General features: G+C 40.7%; 1 protein-coding gene across 1 annotated transcript; it reads right to left on the bottom strand.

The window, feature by feature from the left end:
- Positions 1-545: 545 nt before the first annotated feature.
- Positions 546-10,957, bottom strand: LOC138855513 (golgin subfamily A member 6-like protein 25; the record flags this gene model as incomplete). Its single annotated transcript, XM_070105229.1, has 7 exons — positions 10,762-10,957; positions 2,067-2,299; positions 1,797-2,000; positions 1,599-1,634; positions 1,161-1,295; positions 837-917; positions 546-671 (listed from the first exon to the last, which is right to left on the bottom strand). Coding segments are annotated over exons 1-7 (1,011 nt in total), but the record flags the coding sequence as incomplete, so codon positions are not given.
- Positions 10,958-12,342: the final 1,385 nt, after the last annotated feature.

Raw genomic sequence — 12,342 nt, forward strand, 5'->3', positions numbered from 1 at the left:
TCTACTTCTTCTTCCTCTTCTACCTCTTCTTCTTCCTCTTCTACCTCTACTTCTTCTTTCTCTTCTACCTCTACTTCTTCTTCTTCCTCTTCTACCTCTACTTCTTCTTCCTCTTCTACCTCTACTTCTTCTTTCTCTTCTACCTCTACTTCTTCTTCTTCCTCTTCTACCTCTACTTCTTCTTCTTCCTCTTCTACCTCTACTTCTTCTTCCTCTTCTACCTCTACTTCTTCTACCTCTTCTTCTTCCTCTTCTACCTCTACTTCTTCTTCTTCCTCTTCTACCTCTACTTCTTCTTCCTCTTCTACCTCTTCTTCTTCCTCTTCTACCTCTACTTCTTCTTTCTCTTCTACCTCTACTTCTTCTTCTTCCTCTTCTACCTCTACTTCTTCTTCTTCCTCTTCTACCTCTACTTCTTCTTCCTCTTCTACCTCTACTTCTTCTTTCTCTTCTACCTCTACTTCTTCTTCTTCCTCTTCTACCTCTACTTCTTCTTCTTCCTCTTCTACCTCTACTTCTTCTTCCTCTTCTACCTCTTCTTCTTCCTCTTCTACCTCTACTTCTTCTTCCTCTTCTACCTCTACTTCTTCTTCCTCTTCTACCTCTACTTCTTCTTTCTCTTCTACCTCTGCTTCTTCTTCTTCCTCTTCTACCTCTACTTCTTCTTCTTCCTCTTTTACCTCTACTTCTTCTTCCTCTTCTACCTCTACTTCTTCTTCTTCCTCTTCTACCTCTACTTCTTCTTCTTCCTCTTCTACCTCTACTTCTTCTTCTTCCTCTTCTACCTCTACTTCTTCTTCCTCTTCTACCTCTTCTTCTTCCTCTTCTACCTCTACTTCTTCTTCTTCCTCTTCTACTTTTTCTTCTTCCTCTTCTACCTCTACTTCTTCTTCCTCTTCTACCTCTACTTCTTCTTTCTCTTCTACCTCTACTTCTTCTTCTTCCTCTTCTACCTCTACTTCTTCTTCTTCCTCTTCTACCTCTACTTCTTCTTCCTCTTCTACCTCTACTTCTTCTTCTTCCTCTTCTACCTCTACTTCTTCTTCTTCCTCTTCTACCTCTACTTCTTCTTCCTCTTCTACCTCTACTTCTTCTTCTTCCTCTTCTACTTCTTCTTCTTCCTCTTCTACCTCTACTTCTTCTTCCTCTTCTACCTCTACTTCTTCTTCTTCCTCTTCTACCTCTACTTCTTCTTCTTCCTCTTCTACCTCTACTTCTTCTTCCTCTTCTACCTCTTCTTCTTCCTCTTCTACCTCTGCTTCTTCTTCTTCCTCTTCTACCTCTACTTCTTCTTCCTCTTCTACCTCTTCTTCTTTCTCTTCTACCTCTACTTCTTCTTCCTCTTCTACCTCTACTTCTTCTACCTCTACTTCTTCTTCTTCCTCTTCTACCTCTACTTCTTCTTCCTCTTCTACCTCTGCTTCTTCTTCTTCCTCTTCTACCTCTACTTCTTCTTCCTCTTCTACCTCTGCTTCTTCTTCTTCCTCTTCTACCTCTACTTCTTCTTCCTCTTCTACCTCTACTTCTTCTTCTTCCTCTTCTACCTCTACTTCTTCTTCCTCTTCTACCTCTACTTCTTCTTCCTCTTCTACCTCTACTTCTTCTTTTTCCTCTTCTACCTCTACTTCTTCTTCCTCTTCTACCTCTACTTCTTCTTCCTCTTCTACCTCTACTTCTTCTTCCTCTTCTACCTCTACTTCTTCTACCTCTTCTTCTTCCTCTTCTACCTCTACTTCTTCTACCTCTTCTTCTTCCTCTTCTACCTCTACTTCTTCTTCTTCCTCTTCTACCTCTACTTCTTCTTCCTCTTCTACCTCTACTTCTTCTTCTTCCTCTTCTACCTCTACTTCTTCTTCCTCTTCTATCTCTACTTCTTCTTCCTCTTCTATCTCTACTTCTTCTTCCTCTTCTACCTCTACTTCTTCTTCTTCTTCTACCTCTACTTCCTCTTCTTCCTCTACTTCTTCTTCTTCCTCTTCTACCTCTACTTCTTCTTCTTCCTCTTCTACTTCTACTTCTTCTTCTTCCTCTTCTACCTCTACTTCTTCTTCCTCTTCTATCTCTACTTCTTCTTCCTCTTCTATCTCTACTTCTTCTTCCTCTTCTACCTCTACTTCTTCTTCTTCCTCTTCTACCTCTACCACTTCTTCTGCCTCTTCTACTTCTTCCTCTTCTTTCTCTTCTACCTCTATTTCTTTTTCTTCCTCTTTTACTTCTACCTCTTCTTCTACTTCTTCTTCTTCTACTTCTACATCTTCCTGTTCTACCTCTTCTACTTCCCCTTCATCTTCTACCTCTTCTTTTTATATTTATTACTATAAATTTATTAATTACCATTATTATATTCACAGGGAAGCGCTAAACCTGGAAGTTATGCAAAAAGTTTATTCAGGTATACAGAAATACAGAAATAGTGGAAATAATTCACTCTAATTTTTTTTTTTTTGGTTATCCCAGGTTCTCTACACATATGTTGTTACGTATGATAATGTATGTAACTCCAGGCTGAGGGACTGGAGTTTACCTGGAGTTTACCTGGAGAGAGTTCCGGGGGTCAACGCCCCCGCGGCCCGGTCTGTGACCAGGCCTCCTGGTGGATCAGAGCCTGATCAACCAGGCTGTTGCTGCTGGCTGCACGCAAACCAACGTACGAGCCACAGCCCGGCTGGTCAGGAACCGACTTTAGGTGCTTGTCCAGTGCCAGCTTGAAGACTGCCAGGGGTCTGTTGGTAATCCCCCTTATGTATGCTGGGAGGCAGTTGAACAGTCTCGGGCCCCTGACACTTATTGTATGGTCTCTTAACATGCTAGTGACACTGTACTGGGTGATCTTTTACGTAACATCGGAGATAACAAAGTCTTTTCAACCCTGGACTTGTTACAAGGGTTTTGGCAAGTCCCTCTTCATGAGGACAGCCAAGAGCTAACTGCATTCTCCACTCCTACAGGTCATTATCACTTCCTCCGTATGCCGTTTGGATTACGATCCTCCCCTATCACGTTCTCAAGGCTCATGACTAATATCTTTAGAGGTCTCATAGGTAATGCACTTATGGTGTACTTAGATGACGTAATCGTCATGTCTAAAGACGTGCATACACACTTGAAAAGACTTGATGTAGTACTTGGTAAGCTTGAAGAAGCCAATTTAAAGATCAAACTGTCTAAATGTCAATTTTTCAGATCAGAAATTAAGTTTCTTGGTCACGTAGTCACTCCTAGAGGGGTTACAACTGACCAAAGTAAAGTAACTGCAGTACTAAATTTTCCAACTCCCAAAACTGCTGATGCCGTAAGATCCTTTGTGGACTTAGCAGGTTTTTATGGATCTTTCATTGCCAATTTTTCTTCCATAGCTGCTCCTCTAACTGAGTTGCTTAAGAAAGATGCTCCTTTTGTTTGGACCTTCTGTCAAGAAAGAGCATTCCAAACTCTAAAAGAAAAACTAACATCTGCTCCAATTTTGAAATTTCCAGATTTTTCTAAGCCCTTCTATCTGACAACTGATGCTAGTTCTATTGGCATAGGTGCCGTACTAGCTCAGAAGACCGATGGCAAGTACAACGCAGTTGCATTTGCTAGCCGAGTCCTTACAAAGGCTGAACGTAATTATACAGTAACTGAGCAAGAAGCTTTAGCAATAGTATGGTCTTTAAAGCACTTCCGAGACATTATTTATCAGTACTCTGTTCATGTCTTGACAGACCACGCTCCACTGATACCTTTATTCCAGAACAAACAACCTACTGGAAGGTTAGCCAGATGGACCTTGACTATCCAAGAGTTCAATCCCACCTTTGAACACTTACCTGGCAAGTCAAATGTAGTCGCAGATGCCTTATCGCGACATGTTAGTATAGTAACTGCAGACCCTCCATTTAGTGCTGAAGATGTAAAGAATGCTCAACGAACAGATCCCATGTGGTCTGGTGTGATTCGATTCCTGCTCCAGGAAGATCTTATTCTGACTGTGAAGCCACCAGCACCCATCAGTGACTTTGTCATGAACCAAGAATTACTGTATCGAACAGCCGAGTTGGGTACTCCTAGCAGAAGAGTTTACCAGTTAGTAATTCCACAGTCACTAGTGAATGTAGCCTTACAGCTAGTTCATGATGTACCAGGTGTTGCGCACCCTGGTATGGATCGTTCAGTAAAACAAGCCAGATTGAAATACTTTTGGCCTCGTATGGCAACTGATATTTCTGAGTATGTTAAGAAATGTAGTGTCTGCATGCAACATAAAGGTAATGCTAATGGTCCTAATCCAATCCAAGTGTATCCAACCACTAGCGAACCTTGGGAAAGAGTTGCGCTAGATTTGTTAACTAATTTCCAATGTTCCCTCCAAGGCAACATACATCTGTGTTATGGTAGACCATTTCACCAGATATTGTGAGTTAGTTCCTATTGCAGATAAGACTGCCGAGACAGTAGCTAAAGCGTTTAAAGAACGCATTATCTGCAGCCATACCACCCCTAAGTCCCTAGTAACAGATAATGGAGGTGAATTCTGTAATGAGATTCTTGAAAATTTGTGCACCTTGTACAAGATCTCTAAATCCACCATTGTTCCTCATCATCCTGCCAGCAATGGGTTAGCAGAACGTACCAATAAGAAAGTACTTGATGTCTTGAGAGCCACTATCAATCCCAACAGTGAAACTTGGGATGAAGTTATACCTGATGTGCAGTGTGCTATAAATTCTGCTTACAATGTTTCTATAGGTGACACTCCACATTATGCATTGTATGGTGTAGATAAACGTTTGCCTTATGAGTTGCTGTATTCTAATCCGAAACCAAATTACAACCCTGATGATTTCATAGCAACTCGTACCAGCTTAGCTCAAAGTGTTTTCAGAAGAATCCGTGAAACACTTCATAAATTAACAGCAGAATTTACAAGAGTCGCAAACACTCGAGCAAAGCCATCCAAAATCAAAGTAGGTTCGAGAGTTATGCTGACTAACTTTAACAAAACGTCTGCAATGCCTAAACTTGATCAAAAGTTTGTTGGTCCTTATCGAGTAGTTGAACATATCACTGGTAATAAGTATAAAGTTAAAGAAATTAGTACTGGTAAGTATAATGAATCGCATTTAGATCATATGAAGTTAGTATGTGATGATAATGATGTTCCAACCCAGACTAATGTGACAGACTCTGACAATCCTCCTGATCCTGTACTCTCTACCTCTGATACTCAGTCAGACGATCAACCTGAATGTCGTTATTCCCTACGTACACGACAGGTATTCAGAAATCCTCAAGTATCATTTGTAACTACCAATTCAGATTTGCCTCAAATACAGCATGAGTTAGCCAGTGCAACAGAGTTTGATCCTCCCAGAGATGACACCCATTCTGCATATATCAATCTCACCCTAGCAGAGTTGGGGTTAAATGTAAATAACCTGTATAGATGAATAATTACAGTATCAACTTATCAGTATTCAAGAATTTTTTTTTTGTGTTCACGTTCTCTCCGAATTCTGAGAGTTAACAGTCTAGATTTGAGTGCACCGAATCTGCCTTTCTGTTAAACGCTTCTTTCTTTGTAGATATTCCTTCCTCAGAATCCGTAGATCACATGAATACAGATCGATCGATCAAATTTTTTTTTATCACTTCTATTGTGTAATCCCAACGTTGAGTTTCATTCGATGAGTTGTGCTATATTGTACCTTGTATTGCGTTACAGTTTCATTACAGTTTCAGTTACGTAAGCTTCCATTCCAATATTCTACTTATGTATGTTATAATGTTCAATTGTTGTGTACTTTGACATTGTATAGAATCAGCCCAAGCCGTACACCTGCCATCTCTAGTTTGTAGTAGCTGTATGTCGGGACGACATACGTTAGTGTCGCCGAGCTCTCAGTAGTAGTACCAGTTCCTAGTAACCAGTTACGAGTAACCAGTGTACCAGTAAATGACTCACTACCAACCGTCTATGTGAATCATTGACTGTATTCATATTGCTGCTGACCATAGCAGGATTTCAAACACCCATCACCCATAGGCACTTTGAGTCAGTCGAAGATAGGCAGCAGAGAGAGGCAGGTCGGCTGTTGGCGCTTCCCATACTTCCCGATATATATTATACGTACTACCAGCCTACGTGAGTATTTTTACCCATCCACATATCGAAAACCCACATGACAAATAAACTTACTATAGATTATCATATATAACAGCATATATAGAGAGAACCCAGCATAACCCAAAAAAGTCAAAGTGACTTATTTCCATTGGGGTCCTTTTATTATCTTATTGTTATATGTATAAATACAATTAATCTGTTCCAGACACCCAAAAATATTAACAAAAAAAACATTTTTTAAAGATTAACTATAGTTTTACATACACAAAACAATGAGAAAGAAATGTAAAGCACTGATTTTACTGATAAATGAACATTACATACCTTTAATGAAGACTTGTTGGCATATGGAAGAAGGTGAGGAGGGGAGAGGGAGGAGAGTTTATTGTTTGGAAGGGGAGTCCCCATCCATAAGGACTTCAGGTATCAAAGCTCTCTCTGGGGACACTTCCCTTCTTTGTCTTTTACTGTCACTAGGACCAGCTTGAGAGTCACTGGACCCCTGTCGCACAAAAAATCTGTCCAGAGAGCTCTGTTTCTGGCGTCTCTTTAAGATTTGCCTGAAGTGGGACAAGGTTTTGTCACTGAACATGTTGCAGATATGGCTTGTTTCAGCTTTGTCAGGGTGATATTTCTCCACAAAACTTTGCAACTCACTCCACTTTGCACACATGTCCTTAATTACTGAAAAAGGCACATTCTCCCCTTTCTCTTCCTCCTCCTCTGAAGTAAGTTCCTCAGCTGTGGTCTGTTGCTGTTGCAGATGAAGGTCTTACAGCATTTCAGTGATTAGCTCTGCCCTGTGGTTCTCCACCAACTCTTCCACATCCTGGCCACTCACATCCAACCCCATGGACTTCCCCAAAGCCACAATACATTCCACAACAGACAGAGGGTCAACAGGGTCAGGGTCAGCCTCAAACCCTTCAAAACCCTTCTCTTGGACACATTCTGGCCACAATTTTCTCCAAGCAGAGTTCAAAGTCCTGGAAGCCACTCCCTGCCAAGCCTTATCTATAAGGCTTATGCATTGGAGGATACTGAAGTGATTCTTCCAGAACTCTCTTAGGGTCAAGCCAGTGTCCGAGGTCACTTCAAAGCACCTTTGAAACATTTGTTTCGTGTAGAGTTTTTTGAAGTTATATATGACCTGCTGGTCCATGGGTTGGATGAGAGGAGTGGTGTTAGGAGGCAAGAACTTCATTGTTATAAAAGTTAACTCCACAGACAATTGGTCTACCAAGTTTGGAGGATGTGCAGGAGCATTGTCCAGTACCAGGAGGCACTTGAGTGGCAATTTATTTTCCTGGAGGTATTTTTTCACACTTGGACCAAACACTTCATGGACCCAGTCAACGAAAATTTGCCTCGTGACCCATGCCTTATTATTAGCTTTCCAGAACATACACAATTTACTCTTGATGACATTGTTTTTCTTGAACACTCTGGGATTTTCAGTGATACACCAGTAAAGGCTTCACTTTGAAATCCCCACTAGTGTTACCACAGAGCATAAGAGTAACCCTATCCTTCATAGGCTTGTGTCCTGGCAGTGCCTTTTCCTCCTGCATGATATAGGTTCTCTTTGGCATTTTCTTCCAAAAGAGGCCCGTTTCGTCACAAATGAACACTTGATGGGGGAGGAATCCTTCAGCCTCTACGCACTCCTTGAATTCATGCACGAATTCTTCAGCTGCACATTTGTCTGAACTTGCAGCCTTGCCATGCCTTATTTTTTTTTTATTTTTTTTATTATCACACCGGCCGATTCCCACCAAGGCAGGGTGGCCCGAAAAAGAAAAACTTTCACCATCATTCACTCCATCACTGTCTTGCCAGAAGGGTGCTTTACACTACAGTTTTTAAACTGCAACATTAACACCCCTCCTTCAGAGTGCAGGCACTGTACTTCCCATCTCCAGGACTCAAGTCCGGCCTGCCGGTTTCCCTGAATCCCTTCATAAATGTTACTTTGCTCACACTCCAACAGCACGTCAAGTATTAAAAACCATTTGTCTCCATTCACTCCTATCAAACACGCTCACGCATGCCTGCTGGAAGTCCAAGCCCCTCGCACACAAAACCTCCTTTACCCCCTCCCTCCAACCCTTCCTAGGCCGACCCCTACCCCGCCTTCCTTCCACTACAGACTGATACACTCTTGAAGTCATTCTGTTTCGCTCCATTCTCTCTACATGTCCGAACCACCTCAACAACCCTTCCTCAGCCCTCTGGACAACAGTTTTGGTAATCCCGCACCTCCTCCTAACTTCCAAACTACGAATTCTCTGCATTATATTCACACCACACATTGCCCTCAGACATGACATCTCCACTGCCTCCAGCCTTCTCCTCGCTGCAACATTCATCACCCACGCTTCACACCCATATAAGAGCGTTGGTAAAACTATACTCTCATACATTCCCCTCTTTGCCTCCAAGGACAAAGTTCTTTGTCTCCACAGACTCCTAAGTGCACCACTCACTCTTTTTCCCTCATCAATTCTATGATTCACCTCATCTTTCATAGACCCATCCGCTGACACGTCCACTCCCAAATATCTGAATACGTTCACCTCCTCCATACTCTCTCCCTCCAATCTGATATTCAATCTTTCATCACCTAATCTTTTTGTTATCCTCATAACCTTACTCTTTCCTGTATTCACCTTTAATTTTCTTCTTTTGCACACCCTACCAAATTCATCCACCAATCTCTGCAACTTCTCTTCAGAATCTCCCAAGAGCACAGTGTCATCAGCAAAGAGCAGCTGTGACAACTCCCACTTTGTGTGTGATTCTTTATCTTTTAACTCCACGCCTCTTGCCAAGACCCTCGCATTTACTTCTCTTACAACCCCATCTATAAATATATTAAACAACCACGGTGACATCACACATCCTTGTCTAAGGCCTACTTTTACTGGGAAAAAATTTCCCTCTTTCCTACATACTCTAACTTGAGCCTCACTATCCTCATAAAAACTCTTCACTGCTTTCAGTAACCTACCTCCTACACCATACACTTGCAACATCTGCCACATTGCCCCCCTATCCACCCTGTCATACGCCTTTTCCAAATCCATAAATGCCACAAAGACCTCTTTAGCCTTATCTAAATACTGTTCACTTATATGTTTCACTGTAAACACCTGGTCCACACACCCCCTACCTTTCCTAAAGCCTCCTTGTTCATCTGCTATCCTATTCTCCGTCTTACTCTTAATTCTTTCAATTATAACTCTACCATACACTTTACCAGGTACACTCAACAGACTTATCCCCCTATAATTTTTGCACTCTCTTTTATCCCCTTTGCCTTTATACAAAGGAACTATGCATGCTCTCTGCCAATCCCTAGGTACCTTACCCTCTTCCATACATTTATTAAATAATTGCACCAACCACTCCAAAACTATATCCCCACCTACTTTTAACATTTCTATCTTTATCCCATCAATCCCGGGTGCCTTACCCCCTTTCATTTTACCTACTGCCTCACGAACTTCCCCCACACTCACAACTGGCTCTTCCTCACTCCTACAAGATGTTATTCCTCCTTGCCCTATACACGAAATCACAGCTTCCCTATCTTCATCAACATTTAACAATTCCTCAAAATATTCCTTCCATCTTCCCAATACCTCTAACTCTCCATTTAATAACTCTCCTCTCCTATTTTTAACTGACAAATCCATTTGTTCTCTAGGCTTTCTTAACTTGTTAATCTCACTCCAAAACTTTTTCTTATTTTCAACAAAATTTGTTGATAACATCTCACCCACTCTCTCATTTGCTCTCTTTTTACATTGCTTCACCACTCTCTTAACTTCTCTCTTTTTCTCCATATACTCTTCCCTCCTTGCATCACTTCTACTTTGTAAAAACTTCTCATATGCTAACTTTTTCTCCCTTACTACTCTCTTTACATCATCATTCCACCAATCGCTCCTCTTCCCTCCTGCACCCACTTTCCTGTAACCACAAACTTCTGCTGAACACTCTAACACTACATTTTTAAACCTACCCCATACCTCTTCGACCCCATTGCCTATGCTCTCATTAGCCCATCTATCCTCCAATAGCTGTTTATATCTTACCCTAACTGCCTCCTCTTTTAGTTTATAAACCTTCACCTCTCTCTTCCCTGATGCTTCTATTCTCCTTGTATCCCATCTACCTTTTACTCTCAGTGTAGCTACAACTAGAAAGTGATCTGATATATCTGTGGCCCCTCTATAAACATGTACATCCTGAAGTCTACTCAACAGTCTTTTATCTACCAATACATAATCCAACAAACTACTGTCATTTCGCCCTACATCATATCGTGTATACTTATTTATCCTCTTTTTCTTAAAATATGTATTACCTATAACTAAACCCCTTTCTATACAAAGTTCAATCAAAGGGCTCCCATTATCATTTACACCTGGCACCCCAAACTTACCTACCACACCCTCTCTAAAAGTTTCTCCTACTTTAGCATTCAGATCCCCCACCACAATTACTCTCTCACTTGGTTCAAAGGCTCCTATACATTCACTTAACATCTCCCAAAATCTCTCTCTCTCCTCTGCATTCCTCTCTTCTCCAGGTGCCATGCCTTACCACACTGTATATGCTACTACGCTTCTTAAATCTCTCAAACCAACCTTTGCTGGCCTTAATTTCACTAACAGCAGCACTAGTCCCAGGCATTTTATTCACAAGATCCGCATGTAACTGCCTTGCCTTTTCACAAATCATCGACTCCACAACACCATCTCCCGCTAAATGTTTTTTGGTGACCCACACCAACAATAACTTCTCCAAATCTTCCATTACTGGCGATCTTTGTTTTGTTATCATATTTACCCCTTTCGCAACATTAGCTTCCTTGATTTCTACTTTCTTTACCAGGATAGAAGTGATTGTTGATTTGTTTTTTTCCCATACATCCTGGCAAGTTCTAGCACTCATACTTTTCAACAACTTCTTTCTTAAATTGCATCGTGTTTCTCACTTTCTTTATCAAAGAAACTTTATTTGGAGCCATGGTTACTTATTTCACAGTTGCACTGCAAAAAACTCCACTAAAAACAATGGAAAACAAGCGAAATGTTTGGATGTATGAGCAGAAGCTTTCTCAGCCACCGAGAGACAAAGCCAAGATGGACGTGTCCCAAACAGCCCATCACCAAATTAACAGCCGATAACCGGGCGCCGAAAAGCCGGCCGATAACCGAGTTGGTCGAGAACAGAACCGGCCGATAACTGGGGTCCACTGTCCACACACACACACACACACACACACACACACACACATATATATATATATATATATATATATATATATATATATATATATATATATATATATATATATATATATATATATATATATATATATATATATATATATATATATATATAATATATATATATATATATACATATATATAATATATATATATATATACATATATAATATATATATATATATATATACATATATATAATATATATATATATATATATATACATATATATAATATATATAAATATATACACATATATATAATATATATATATATATACCTGGAGTTTACCTGGAGAGAGTTCCGGGGGTCAACGCCCCCGCGGCCCGGTCTGTGACCAGGCCTCCTGGTGGATCAGAGCCTGATCAACCAGGCTGTTGCTGCTGGCTGCACGCAAACCAACGTACGAGCCACAGCCCGGCTGATCCGGAACTGACTTTAGGTGCTTGTCCAGTGCCAGCTTGAAGACTGCCAGGGGTCTGTTGGTAATCCCCCTATGTGTGCTGGGAGGCAGTTGAACAGTCTCGGGCCCCTGACACTTATTGTATGGTCTCTTAACGTGCTAGTGACACCCCTGCTTTTCATTGGGGGGATGGTGCATCGTCTGCCAAGTCTTTTGCTTTCGTAGTGAGTGATTTTCGTGTGCAAGTTCGGTACTAGTCCCTCTAGGATTTTCCAGGTGTATATAATCATGTATCTCTCCCTCCTGCGTTCCAGGGAATACAGGTTTAGGAACCTCAAGCGCTCCCAATAATTGAAGTGTTTTATCTCCGTTATATATATATATATATATATATATATATATATATATATATATATATATATATATATATATATATATATATATTTGTATTTATTTAATAAATATACCCAATATTTATCAATATTTCAACTGTAATTATTTGTATGTATTATTATATTCATGGTGAAGCACTA

Source organism: Cherax quadricarinatus, chromosome 97 (assembly GCF_038502225.1).
Source record: "Cherax quadricarinatus isolate ZL_2023a chromosome 97, ASM3850222v1, whole genome shotgun sequence".
NCBI lineage: Eukaryota > Metazoa > Arthropoda > Malacostraca > Decapoda > Parastacidae > Cherax > Cherax quadricarinatus.